Source organism: Phyllostomus discolor, chromosome 13, assembly GCF_004126475.2.
Source record: "Phyllostomus discolor isolate MPI-MPIP mPhyDis1 chromosome 13, mPhyDis1.pri.v3, whole genome shotgun sequence".
In the NCBI taxonomy this organism is placed as follows: domain Eukaryota; kingdom Metazoa; phylum Chordata; class Mammalia; order Chiroptera; family Phyllostomidae; genus Phyllostomus; species Phyllostomus discolor.
Window position 1 is genome coordinate 48717815 of NC_040915.2, and position 13655 is coordinate 48731469.

Genomic DNA, 13655 nt, shown 5'->3' on the forward strand with positions numbered 1-13655 from the left:
AATGAGGGTATTAATTTTTATCCCTACCACCTTACATTTTTATATAAGTAAAATGAGATCACATTTGTGAATAAATATTAAAAACCAAGGGGTCTACAAATACAATTACAGATGTATTATTAGGCAGTGTTATTAGAAAGTTAGGAGGTAAAAGCTACTACAAGCTCCTTACCTGTTTTTGCTTCTTCCCACCCATCACCCACTTTTACCTGAACCTTTAATCACTCAACTTCATTTATTTCATTCAATCCATCATTTGACAACTGAAAAGGGATTTAGGGATGATAAAGCTCAACCACTTTCACGGGGAAGGTAGGTTTATGCCCAACGTTACACAAGCAGTTTAGAACACAGCTGGAACAGGAAGGAATTCAGGTACCCCTTCTTGACATAGTGTTCACAACGCATTCATGATGTTTGACCTCAGATCAATGCCACACTCACCTCTAGAAAATACATTCACTCACCAACACGATCACACATGTTACTTAAACCAGTCCCTGCATCATCTCTACTAACACCCTACTGGAATAGAGCAGAAGGTACTATCAAATGAATACCAGAATGAAAAACACTGTAATTTCACTCAAACTCAAACTGGAGTCTCACCCCTATTCCCTTAGGGCACTCCACTTGACAAGTATTCCAAGCCTTCTCAACTCCATTTATTCTCCATGTTTTACTTAGTAAATCAAGCCTGATTCAGGTTTCTTTATTTAACCTCTTTTCACCTTAAACATGTCTGTAGTTACACTTATCTCACCCTTCCCCAGAGTCCTAAGGGACTACGTATTTTCCTTTCTCAGTAAAAGTACTCCCATCCATATTCATTCTCTCTTTGTTTCCATCTCTTCACCTGCCCCAGGTTCCCAACCCTGAAATACCTTCTGTTGACCATGTTCACCCCTTCGAGGCTGTTACCCCATCTTCCTCCCTGCACTACTATCAAATACCAATATGTAAGTAAAATGATTAGTATAATATATTAATATCACAAAATTATCTATAAATAAGTTTTGTGTTATAAAAGAAGTATTCAAACCAAGAAGCTGGGGTACAAAACAAAAAAGTAAACTCAATGAAAAAGATGGGTCAGAGACAAGCTTCTCTGAAAAAAGGCGGAACATTTAGACTGAGGCTTGCATCTTAAAGAAACAGGAAAGTGGTGAAGACCATTCTAAGAAGTGAAAAGTATATGTTCAAAGGTACTGAGTTAGAGTTCACCATTTTAAAAGAAATCTTTAAAAAGAGGCAACATGGCTGTATCACTGTAAAAATGAAGATGAATTTGGGAAGATATGTCATTCATGATCTGCCTATCAAAAAGACAAAGATCGGCAGAGTGGCTGAAGAAATTAAGTAATCCATCTATATAATGCTTACCAAGACACACAAAGTTAAATCACACCAAAAGAATGAAAATAAAAGGTAGAAATGGTATACATGGCAAATCTGAATAAAAATAAATCTGGTATAGAAATAACAATAAAGTATTTTTTAAAATTAGATTTATCATCACATTATAATAGAGAAATTCAACAGGAAATTTAAATAATCTTGAACATGTATGTATACAGCCATACAGCATGCAATATGACTTAGAAATGTACTTTAAAATTGGTAGAATTACAAGATGAAACTCACAAATCTGCAATTAATAAAGATGATTAAGAATACAAAAATTGAATTATAAAAATATATAAACCTGAGTATACACGTTGGCTTTCCGGAAACAAACCATGTATTCTCTTTCAAGAACGCGTGGGAGATGAGCAAGAATGGACTGGGTACTAGGACGCAAGACCAGCCCTTAATATCAAAGAATTGGTATCGCACAGATTACAAATTCTCTAACCACAGTGCAATTTAGTTAAAAATCAACCGTTTACAAAAAAGGTAAAAATAAAATCTGTTTGTTTGAAAACTTAAACATATACTCCCTAAATAAATCGTGGGTTACAGAAGAAATCATAATGGAAATCACAAAATATTTTAAAATTGAACGACAACATAACACATGTCAAAATCTGAGAAAAAAGGTATTTAGAGAGTAATTTATACCCCTGTTGCCTGAAAGAAAATCTTAAAATAAGTGAGGTAAGTATTCAAATCAAGAAGTTGGGGGTATAAAACAAAAAGTAAAGTGGTTAAGTCAGAAAGATGAAAATAATGGCAGACACATAAAATAGTAAAATAGAAAAAAAGACAAGCAATTGAAAAAAATTCACAAAATCAATATTTGTTCTTTGAACAGACTAAGACAAACCACTGAGCTGACTGACTTGAGGAAGGGATGCAGGGCAGACAGCTGTTCCAGGAGGGAGGCGGCTTAAATAAACAATCCTGGGAACCAAAAGGGGGAAGTAACCACAGATAAAGTAGGGATGTTTTAATGATAAAAATGCTGTAAGTAGTAACACTTTATGCCAATGAATGAGACACATGGAATGAATAACTTTCTACAGAATTAGGATATTTTAAAAATAACTAAGAAATCCACTCACCCACCAGCCTAAAAGGTTTTATCAACTTTCAAAAAACTATCTTTATTCAAATTGTTTCGGCAAATGATAAACAAGGAAGAGCCTCCCAACCCTTTCCATTAGGCTTGTACACCTTGGACAGCAAAACTAGGTGTAGTTATTTACCAGAAAAAGAAAGTAATCACCTAAAAATTTCACTTGTGAACACAAATGCCAAAGTACTAAATTAAGTAAAGTAAACTGAAATCAGAAGTGATCCAGAGATCTACAATACAACCAAGTGTGATTTATGCTGGAATCCAAGAATGCATTAACGTCAGCAAATTTATTACGTAAAACAATATACTGAGATGAAGGGGAGGGATTCAAAGAATCCATCTCAATATTAAGTGAAAAAGCATACATTAAAATTTTAAAATCCAGTAATTATTATTTTTAAAATAAACCCTTAGCAACCTGGGAGTTGAGAGAAACTATCTAACTTAGATAAAGCAATGATCTTAGTGTTAAAACTTTAAAAGAATTCCCTTAAAAAAAAAAAAAAGCAAGACAAGGATATCTGTCCTTGTATTCAACACTGTCCTACACGTTCAGGTCAACGCAATACACCAAAAAAAGGGAAAAGAGGCATAGAAACTGGAAAGGAGGAGGTAACACTCATTATTTTCAGATGGTATAATTCTCTTAGATTTTCTATGTAGACAAGACACACTAATAGAAGTAATACGAGAGAACAAGACAGTAAAGTTAGTGGACACGTGGTGAACAGCAGCTGTGTTCTTACAAGCCATTTAGAAAATATAGTGAAAAAAAATACACCTTTAGCAACAACAATGAATATCTAGAAAATAAATAAATAAAAGACATGTTAGGCTTGAAGAATATAAAAGATATAAAATCTTTTAAAAGATGTATAACATTTCTGGATGTAAGGATGAAGATCACAATTCTCCCCAAACTGATCTACACATTTAATCTAATTCCAACCAATATCCCAGTAAGTTTTTTGACAAGCTGATCCTAAAATGTATATAGAAGAACAAAGGGTCAAGAATAGCCAATGCAATTTTGAAAAAGAACAAAGGAAGAAACTTAACCTACTAGTGTCAAGATTTATTATTGATTATAGTAAGTACAACAGGTTATGTTAGAACTGCTTAGTTTGAATATTTGTAAATTTTTAAAAGACAGCATTTATTTCTGAGTATAAATTAGAGGTTTTGACAAGTAATTTGTGTACCACTGCTTCTTTTGCCATGCTAAAACTTTAAGGGCTTTCCAAAGAGGCCAACTGCTCTGCTATCAAGAGCACTTACCTCCTGTTTGGCACCAGCAGTATCAGAACCCACTTAATCAATGAATATTTATTAGGCACATCTATCTATATTATGCCAGACACTGTGCTAGATTTAGGGATATGGAAATAAACAAGACCAGAATCAGCCCTTGAGTATTTTATAGTTTCCTAAGCAAAGTGCCTAAAAACTTTAAAGGGAACAAAAACACTAACATAAAACTATGATATTCACTGACATGAACAGCAAGATCCCAGAGAATTCAAAAGGGATAAAAAAATACACATGGAGAAATTCTGGTAGGATGCCTCAGTCAAAATTTCTGTACTTTATTATTAAATCTTTTTTAAAAAAATCATATAATTATAATACTTTACTTTGGTTTGTACCCTACAGAACCTTGAAGAATTATCAGTTGGTAAGGAATGGCATGAACCCATGGGAATAAGGAAGGTTCTCTGTAGTTTTCCTATTATTTAAAAATATCCCATATATTTCATCTTATCATCTAAAATTCTATATTCTCAGAGGTCCAGTAAGTAAAACTATATTCTATCTTTCCAATGTCATCTCTCTCTACATTAATTCGTATGTCCAATACTTCCATAACTCACTTGTTTTTCCTCATAGGGCTTGCCATAATTTGCAATAATTTATTTTGATGGTTTTCTCAACAAAAGGTGAGCTCCCTGAGAGGAAGAATCATGTCTGTCTCGCTGCCCTCTGTGTTCCCAGCACCTAGCACAGCTCCTGACACATAAAACTTAATATTGTCACTGAATCAGTAACAGTTTTATTCACAACCAAAGATCGAATTACTCTTCTTTAGAAAGTTCCATCACAAGAAGGACAGCTGATGTGCACAGAGAATATTTTTTAAGTGGGAAGAAGTTTAATTATTAATAGAAGGAGGCAGTATGCAATTTCCAGTGATAGAGAAAAGGGCAACTTTTAAAACTGCTCACTGAGGAAACGCAAGGGACTGCTGTGGGTTGCACCTGTACAGCTAGGAAAGCACTTGCAGAAATGCAACACAGGAATGACTAGTATCCAAAGCATTTTATTCTCTTACAATATTCTAAATCTTAAAAAGAGGGTTTTTTTAACTTCTTACATTGAGTTTTCAGAATGCAATGTGCTTTCAAAATGCATTATGAATATTAATAAACTCCTGTTCTTTTCATGGTGTAAGGGTGTTTTGATAATTCACAATGCAGAACACATTTAGAGAACTTCATCTTAAAATTTCCAAGTTGTCATAAACCAAACCTCTTGCAAGAAGTAATTTGCCTCACTCTATAGACCCTCATTTGGGAATATTTTGCTAATGTTACTTTATCAATTTCTTTCCTTAAAAATATACCATTTACTTTGGCAGCATTCACAGACTATGTCAAGATTCTTTGCTCCCCAGCATATTAACCTTTCTCTTATTGGACAGGCTTTCACTTTCAACTTCTTTTTAAAAGAGGGTGGCAGTATAATATTCAAAAAATAAAAGTTGATTAAATTATTTTATAGAGCTCTGAGATGCTTTCATTCACTATTTCATATGCCTTCCCTTTAAATTATAAGTTAAACCCAATTACAAAAGCAATGAAAATGTCTGGGAAAAGTTCATGGCATATATATTTTTTAAATGAAGGATAGTACTTAGAACTGTTAAATTAGCATCACCATTCTATGAATCATCATTCACTCTTCTAAAAAAAAAGCTACCAATTACATTGTTACAATACAAAATTGCTTCGGTGATCAGTTTGCCTCCATGTATAAATATGTACATACATGGTTTATACACACACACACAAGGAATTAAATTAGCAAGCTTTATGACTGTTTCCTTTCTACCATTCCATCCTCACTGGGGCGGTACATGAATTCTTCTCGATCACAAGGGGACCATTGCTAACACTGTAGTGGTAACACACAGCAGGAGCACATCTTGCATTAATGCAAAACAGTGCCCTAGTGGCCTAAAGGACTTTGTGTTTCTGCCTGGGTACCTCACTTACTAGAAGCAGCAGACAGTGCAGAGGCTTTGACTCAGTATGTCCTTGATCCAAAGGCTGGCAGTGTGTGAGGGTGCCCATCCTGACAGCACAAACTATATAAGATAATTTTTAAGATACCAAAATAGAGAGTCGTATGTGCTCAAAAATCAGAAGCCAACATACACAAAATTTGAGGAGGTTTATGAAAGTATCTTATTAAATCTCTGATGAGTTACTAAACTGGGCCAGATTATTTAGTCACAGTCTCTGGACAGCCCTCTGGAAATCCAATGTGAGTGTGCCTGGCACAGACTACAGATTCAAGAGACATTTATATTAGGTAACTCATAACCAGCAAAGTCCTTTTATTGCTCACTTTAAGACGTGCTTGGATTCCTTTTTTTTTTAAGTATAAAAAACAAAACCTTCACCCTTTTTTTTGGTAAATAGTAACAAAGTGGAGGGTAGAGATATGGGAGGGGTTAATGCAGAACCACATAAAATTTTCTACTACTTTTCTCACTAAGTACTACTAAGGCATTATATATTGTAAGGAAGCCAAAATAATCAACTGACACTAAAATAGCTGAGACTTGATATATATCCTTTTGCCTCTCTGCCTGAGAGCACAAACTAGCTTTCTCCACTGCTTCTTACTGCTGAAGTGAAATGCTCTATCTTCCCAGATTACAAAATATATTTGTACACTCCATCTTCAAATCATGAGTGTTTACCTCTATTTTACATAAACACCCAACCACTATGACACATTTCAGGCAGGCACATTTCTGCCTGAGTGGCAGATATATGGTGGAGTCCTTGCCAGCTTGAAAGAAATACAGGGACAGACCTCTGACATCTGCCTAGATTCCCACACCCAGTTCACAGTGGGAGAAATGACCTGCTGAAAAAGTGTAGAGCAGATGGGAATTCCAATGTGCCGCCATTCATCAGGTGAACAAGAGCACGTAGGGATTCCCCTACATGGTCAAATAATGGCGAAAAGAGATCTGTTCAATTCTGGTGCTAGGTGTGTAGCATTTGCTTTTGTAGTGTTATTTCTCCATACTCGACTACTGCACTTTTCATCACAAATGAATGTCAAACCCTTACCATTTTTCGTGACTCGTATTTATTATATGTAAATTACCTTAAATACTTCTAGAATGGGATGAGACAGGAAAAGGAGAGGAGGACCCATACTGAGATGTGCTTTCCCCCTCATACCCCAATTCTATTTAAGGGACTCATAGGATTATAGTGTTATTTTATAGTATGTATTTAATGGGAGCTGATACATAAAGAGTACAACATCAGACAATTATTTTATGGTCTTATTCACAGCAAGGGTTCTGGTCATATTTTTAAAAGACCACCTACAATAAACAAGAAGGAAAAAACCCTACTTTTTAATATCACTCCATTTCAGATTTAGCAGCTGACACTCAGTGTGGCTTGGCAAGTTCTTGAAAGACTCTCCACCATTTGGCATTAGTCTACCAGGGAGCAGTGCCTTGTGTATTCAGCGCCGCTGCAAAATGTCTCACTCACCAGTACTCAAAGAAGGTCACAGTTTTCCCAGCAAAAGGAAAATAAAATTGGAATTGACACTTATTTGGTAGAATGCTGTCATCAGCAGGTATTTGTCTTCCCTACTCTTCCCCGACACAGGCGTACATCAAGAGCTAGGTTTTCTTTTCCTTGAAACCAAACGCAGTGCAGCCTTTAATCAGCAGCACTGCTTGTGATCCCAGCTCCCCTACCCCTAACATAAAAAAGTAAATCTGATGGCGGGAACCCACAGAAAAATAAACATAAGCTGCTTCCACACTTTTCTGGTCTACCTAAAACTATGAATTCCAGATAGCTACATACATGTTTTGCAATATGTTATACAAATTCTAAATGGAATTAACTTTGATTCTTACTAGTTAAAAGCAATTTCTCCTAATAAGGTAAGATTCAACTGAGAGGATATAAAAGAAAAAGGAATTATTGGAACTGAGAGTCATTAGCTACTATAAATCTGAAGGATAATATTTATTCAATGTAAGGCTGGCGTTAGTATCTCATTAAAGAGACAAAGAGAAAACAAAGTTCTTCAGGTGACAGAGCAGTGCGAAAATTGGTGTCTACTCTTTGACCCAGTCTAATGTGTATAGTAGTTATGTAGACATTTAATGACGATCACATGCCATCAGTATCAGGTCACTACCAAAAAAATATGAATGCTTAAAATTACGAATGTTTGATTTTTGACAGCACGAATTTGCAAACGGTCCAGCAATTTAAGGATTCTGACAGAGAAGCTGCTTTCTTTATCAAGAATCAAGTAGCCTTAGGCCACTTTCAGCTCACTTGTTCATTCAACACACGTGTAGGCACTGTCCTAAATGCCAAACGTACCACAGCAACAAAGGCCCACAGATTCCTGATTCTCACAGAGCTTACATTCTGCAGGGGCAGTCGGTTTAAGTTTTCTAAAAGATGATTTCAGGGGGAAAAGCTATGAAGAAAACAAAACACAATGGTGTATTTGAGAGGGCAGTTAAGGGATGCAAGGCGAAGAGAGGACACCTTAGATGGGAGGCTGTGGCGGGTGGGGAGGGGAAGAGAAAGAAGTTAGCCCCTTGCCCCCTGGGACCTGAGAGAAAGGACTTAGGCAGAGGGCACATAAGAAGGCCAGAAGAACAAACTTAATGTGCTTGGGGAACGGAATGGCCACTGTGTCTGAAGCTTATAAACAGGAAGGAGACAGGTACAAAACGAGGTCAAAGAGGTGAGCAGGGCTTATACCACTTAAGCATTTCAACAATGGGATGAGGCTTGCATTCAATTCTATATACACTGATAAAACCCTGCAAGATTTTAAGTGAAGAATTAACAGTCTCATTTATATTTTGAAAAGTTCGCTTTAGTTACTCTCTGGACAATTTGTTACAAAGAAGATAAACAGGGAAAACAGCTAGAGGGGCATTTTGGCAGCCCAAGTGGGAGAAAAGCATGGCTGAGAGTACATTGGGAGTGGGAGAGACAAAGGGGCCGCGGACTCCAGAGGTACTTTAGACGGAGCAGACAATCATGCAAGTACAGACACGGTGAAGGAAGTTCGGACATATCATTAAGGAAAAGAGGTAAGGGTAAGATGGTGTGGTCACTGGGGAGAAGTTTGCTTATCAATAGTACTTAGCGCCAAGGGGATGCATAGGAGCATCCAGGTCTGAGTTTGAGAGGCTCTAAACAGAGGAAAAGAGATACAGTGCAACCTCTGCTTTGACATTTTCAGGTTCTTTTAAGGGGAGGGTGGCAGTAATGCTACTGTGTTTTCAGTAAGCCACTATGTGAAGCATGTCTTTTAATGATATTTCCCCTAACAACAGGTAAAGAGAAAAAAAGAAAGCTGTGGTTTTGCTTAATTTTTGTGACGGGGCCTGCGTCTGCCTATCTGTGCATCTCTCCCTCTCTCCCCCTCTCTCTACCCACCCCACTGCTCCCCTTCCCTCCTTCTCTCTTCTACTTGGAGTTTAATAAATGTAAAGCAAACAAATACATTCCTATTTTCTCCTTTCAGAACTATCTTTTTTAAAAATAGAATTCACTAAGTTTAGTAATAAAATACACTGAAAACAAATGAAGTTATAAAATACTATTTAAGTCAAATTATCATCTGAATAGAACCAGTTTTTCTAATTAGTATCACACCTATGAATCTGATTAATATCACAATCTGAAGGAACACTAAATGAGGCAACCACACATTTAATTTTACATTAAATTCGGAGATTTCCACTGAAATAATTCTCCTCTTTCATAATGCTAATAAATGTAGGGGAGAAATGTGTTGGTTGCTTTTCTCTGGGTAAGGCTGCGTCATTTACTCAAGAACAAGAGACTTCAGACCTACCACCTTTGACTCCGGCCAAGTCTGTCTTACTGATTTCAAATATTTATCAGGACTGGAAACTACCCAAACTCCCATCAATAATACAACGGATAAATAAATGAGGTAGGATCACACAATGGGATGCTGCTATATGGCAATCAGAATAAATGATCTGCAACTACACACAACAACCTGAAAAACTACCACAAACAATGTTAAACAAGAAAAGACAGAGACAAAAGAATACATACTGTATGAGTTATATAAAATGCAAACCAAACCAAACCGTCAGAACTCATAACATTACTTATGCTTGGGAGGAGAGAGGAAGTGACTTGAAAGGAGAATGAGAGAGGCTTTTGAGGTACTGGTAACTTTCTATTTCTTGATCTGAGTGCAGGTTACATAAATGTGCTCTACTGGGGAAAGCTCACTGAGCTGTATATACTTATGATATATGCAAAATAAAGGCAGATGAAGTTAGCCTAAAATTCAACCATTGCCTGTGTTAAGCATAGGACTTTCCAAAGAACAACTGGAGAGGGTTTTAACTGACAATAGAAGGAAGGCATCTAAATGTAACTGGCAAAAGAAACTAAGGCAATCATAAGATGTAACAATAAACTACATGTAGAATATGCACAACACCAGTGTTGCGAAGTGGATGGTAATTAGAATCTGCAAGGGAGACTGCTTTTCAAATCAAACAAGCTCATCTCTCCTAAAAACCACTGCCCTGGTGAGAAGCCAGTTTCTGATAAGCACTTGCCCTGTACATCAGATAGGATGGGCAGAAAATGTAAAAAATCACTGGTTAAGAACAAGGGAGCTAAGAATGTACTCTGCTCCAGCTCTGAGCTAGCCAGAGAATGCTTAGGGTGTCTAGTTTACCTTTGTATACCACACTTAAAAGGACATTAAGCAAACTGGAACACATTCAAAAGAGAAAACAGAAAGAACTTAAAACCACCAAACATAATGACATGGAAGTATAGATATTTAACCAAGAGATGAGAGAGCTTAGGGAAGAGAATAAACAATCTTTGACGCACAAACTACACTCCATTACACAGTGCCATGAAACCTATTTTGCTTACTGTTAGAATAGTATATGCTGTTCTCATTATGGCAAATCTCAATTGTACACACTGATCAAAATGTAGCAACATACTGGTCAATACTTCATGGTACACCAGAATCGTGTACAACAGGTGCACGGAACTTACGCCCAACAGGCAAGCACCACTGATGCAGATACATACTACAGACAAATAGATTCCAATTCAATGTAACAAATACTCTCTAACCAGATTGTTTAAAGAAAAAAATGGGTTTACATGAAAGGTGACTTACTTGTTATCCTGAAGGTAAGGAGGGAACTCAAATGTTATTGAAAGGGGTAAGGGACAGGATGACCTTTAATGGTGCCTTTGATTCAGAAATTCTAATGATTCTATAGCTCAGTTCTCAGATAAGCTGTGACTATTTTAAAATGTCCCATTCAAACTAAAATACTGACACAAAGCACATCAACTAATACGGGAAAGATGTACTCAGTCAGAGTAAAGAGACATATCTTGAAGACACCACTCTGGAACTTGAAATGTGTATTGCTAGTAAAGCCTCAAATACATGAATTCTTAAATCAGCCCAATAAGCCAAAACTTTTCTGCTCTCCCTTTATTACCAGGATTACTATTTGAAAGCAGAACTTAACACAAGTACCTATTTATAAAAGCAGCAAGTAACAGAGGTGAATAAACATAAATTTATTCTCCCTGGAAAGGAGACAGGAGGCTGGTAGCCTTCAAGAGCAGCATCCTCCTGTCAGACTGAAGTTTCAGTCTGAGTTGAAATGAGAAAAATTGATATTATTTAAATAGAAAGCTATAAAAGAAGAAAATTGTCCCGGAGCATAGTGTCATTACACTATCTTACCCTTGAGAGCTAAGTCTCAATTAAAGTCTTTCAATGACAAAGGGCTGAATTTACCCACTGTTAGCTGATGTTCATGTACTCACGATGTTCACACAGAATGTAAACCTTTACATTTCTTACTCAGTAACACTGAACTTCTGTGCCTGGAGTCATCGCTGATAAGAATTCCTAAGAATATTCCTTGTCTGGAGATATTTTCAGCCACCCTGGAAGAACTACCATCCAAGCACAATGGATGGTTCTATTCCTCTCTCCCATTTCATCATTATACACGGAATCCCCTCTACGTCAATTAAGCATACAATACAGTGCAGTACATAAAACCACAATAAGCAATACAGCAAAAAAGAATTAAAGCCATGAAAATGCATTAATTTATTCTACGCAATGCACTTGTAATTCTTCCACTTTCAGTCAAGATCACAGTACAGTTTAATAGTCTGGTTCAGGGACCAATTAATCCTTTTATATTTAAATCAATCACTGATTCCTCTCCGAATAGAATAATTTAGCTTCAACATGCTGCCTCCCATTTGATGTCTTTGGGGAGAGAGCACAGTTAACCCTATGTGGCACATTAATCATGCTTGATAATAGCAAAGGAAATGCATTCTCAGAGAAATCTTATACTGAAAGTGGGGAACACTCTAAAACACACTAGCATATTCAGTATATGTCCTCATTTTCTTAATTTAAAAAGGTTAACCTGGAGCCAAAAGTGTACCCTCTATCTGGCTTTTCACAGTATGTGACCATGCATGTACATATTTACTTAGATGATGTATAAAATATATACTCAGGAATAAAACTACTCTATACAGCTCCTCTCCCCACTACTGTCTGACTCCCCTTTGCCATCCCCACCAAGAATAAAATGACTTGATGATGCTCAAACTACAGGAAAGGGGGGAAGTAACAGATAAAGCATGCATTTTATTCAAACTGGCATGTGTTTGGCACTTTGCCACAAAGCTGTGTCTTTCTCCTTGAATAACTCTGAAGCCTAATTAATAGGGTTAATTCAATGCACTAGTCATGTGTCATCTAAAGATTTTTACCACTGCATGTAAAGCAGATGTCCATGTTTTAAGAGTATTTTCTCTAAACAAATGTGTCAAGAAAGCATTAAGAGTTAATGTGACTAAGAATGACAACAATGCACTAAATGCTACTTCTTACTTTGACCAATAGCAAGAGAAAGAGGTCTTCTTTTCATTCCTGGATCTTATTCACTACAAGAATAAATCAACTTTGTATTCTGGTGGCCACACCATGGATTACAAATGAATGATTTAGCTTCAGAAATTTCAAAGCAAATATCAGCACTTTTCAAATGGTCCACAAATAAAAAAAATTTAACCCATCAACTTTGAATGTAGATCCAGCACTGAAAAAACTGGAGTCGTATCTTGGCCTAAAACAAATGCAGTGCTGACTCAGGAGCTGTGCCAGCTCAAACAATTCGAAACGGAGGAAAGCACACAGTCAATGTTAGCTCTGTGTTCACGTCACACAAACACAGAGAAGTCAAATGGCAAAATTTTAAGATCAGCTCTGTGATACTTAGTGAGAAGAAGAGCTTTTTTTCCTTTGCTTAATCCCTTCACCCCCAATTCAAGAAGAGTTTTTAAAAGGTCATGCCAGGCAGTAACCCAAACTAGTAAGAGCACACAGCATCTAAAAACAGAAATTCAAAAGCCTGACTACATTACCTGTTACAATGAAGGAATATTTCTCTGGGCATATAAACTGTGACAACCTTTGAGAATTTGGTCAACAACTATGACCTACAAATAATCATCAGGTAGAAAATACTGAATGTCATTCCTCTCTAATCCCCAGAATAGTCACATCAAAGAGACATCTGGAGAGAACACAAGTTTTTTGTCTGTTTTTTTTTTTAACCCAAGTCGAAACACAACACTACTAATCAAGATTCAGCATGTGAACCAAAGCTCATCATCAAAAAATCATCCTCTTGTCCCTGGAATATGAATCACACCAGCTAACAAGCTACAATCAGCAGGATGTGTGTGTCTTGTGTCGATTTCAAGGTAGTTCG

General features: G+C 36.6%; 1 protein-coding gene across 3 annotated transcripts in view; it reads right to left on the reverse strand.

The window, feature by feature from the left end:
* MED13L (mediator complex subunit 13L) overlaps window positions 1-13655 on the reverse strand; it is a 261135-nt gene that overhangs the window by 60474 nt on the left and 187006 nt on the right. Inside the window, exon 1 of one of the 3 annotated variants that reach the window (XM_036013873.1) lies at window positions 885-928. The exons of the other annotated variants lie outside the window; for them this stretch is intronic. Within the exon in view, the coding sequence (XP_035869766.1) occupies window positions 885-898 (14 nt within the window). The 5' untranslated portion in view covers window positions 899-928. Of the gene's footprint in view, window positions 1-884; window positions 929-13655 lie in introns of those variants that run through there. 3 annotated transcript variants of the gene reach the window in all.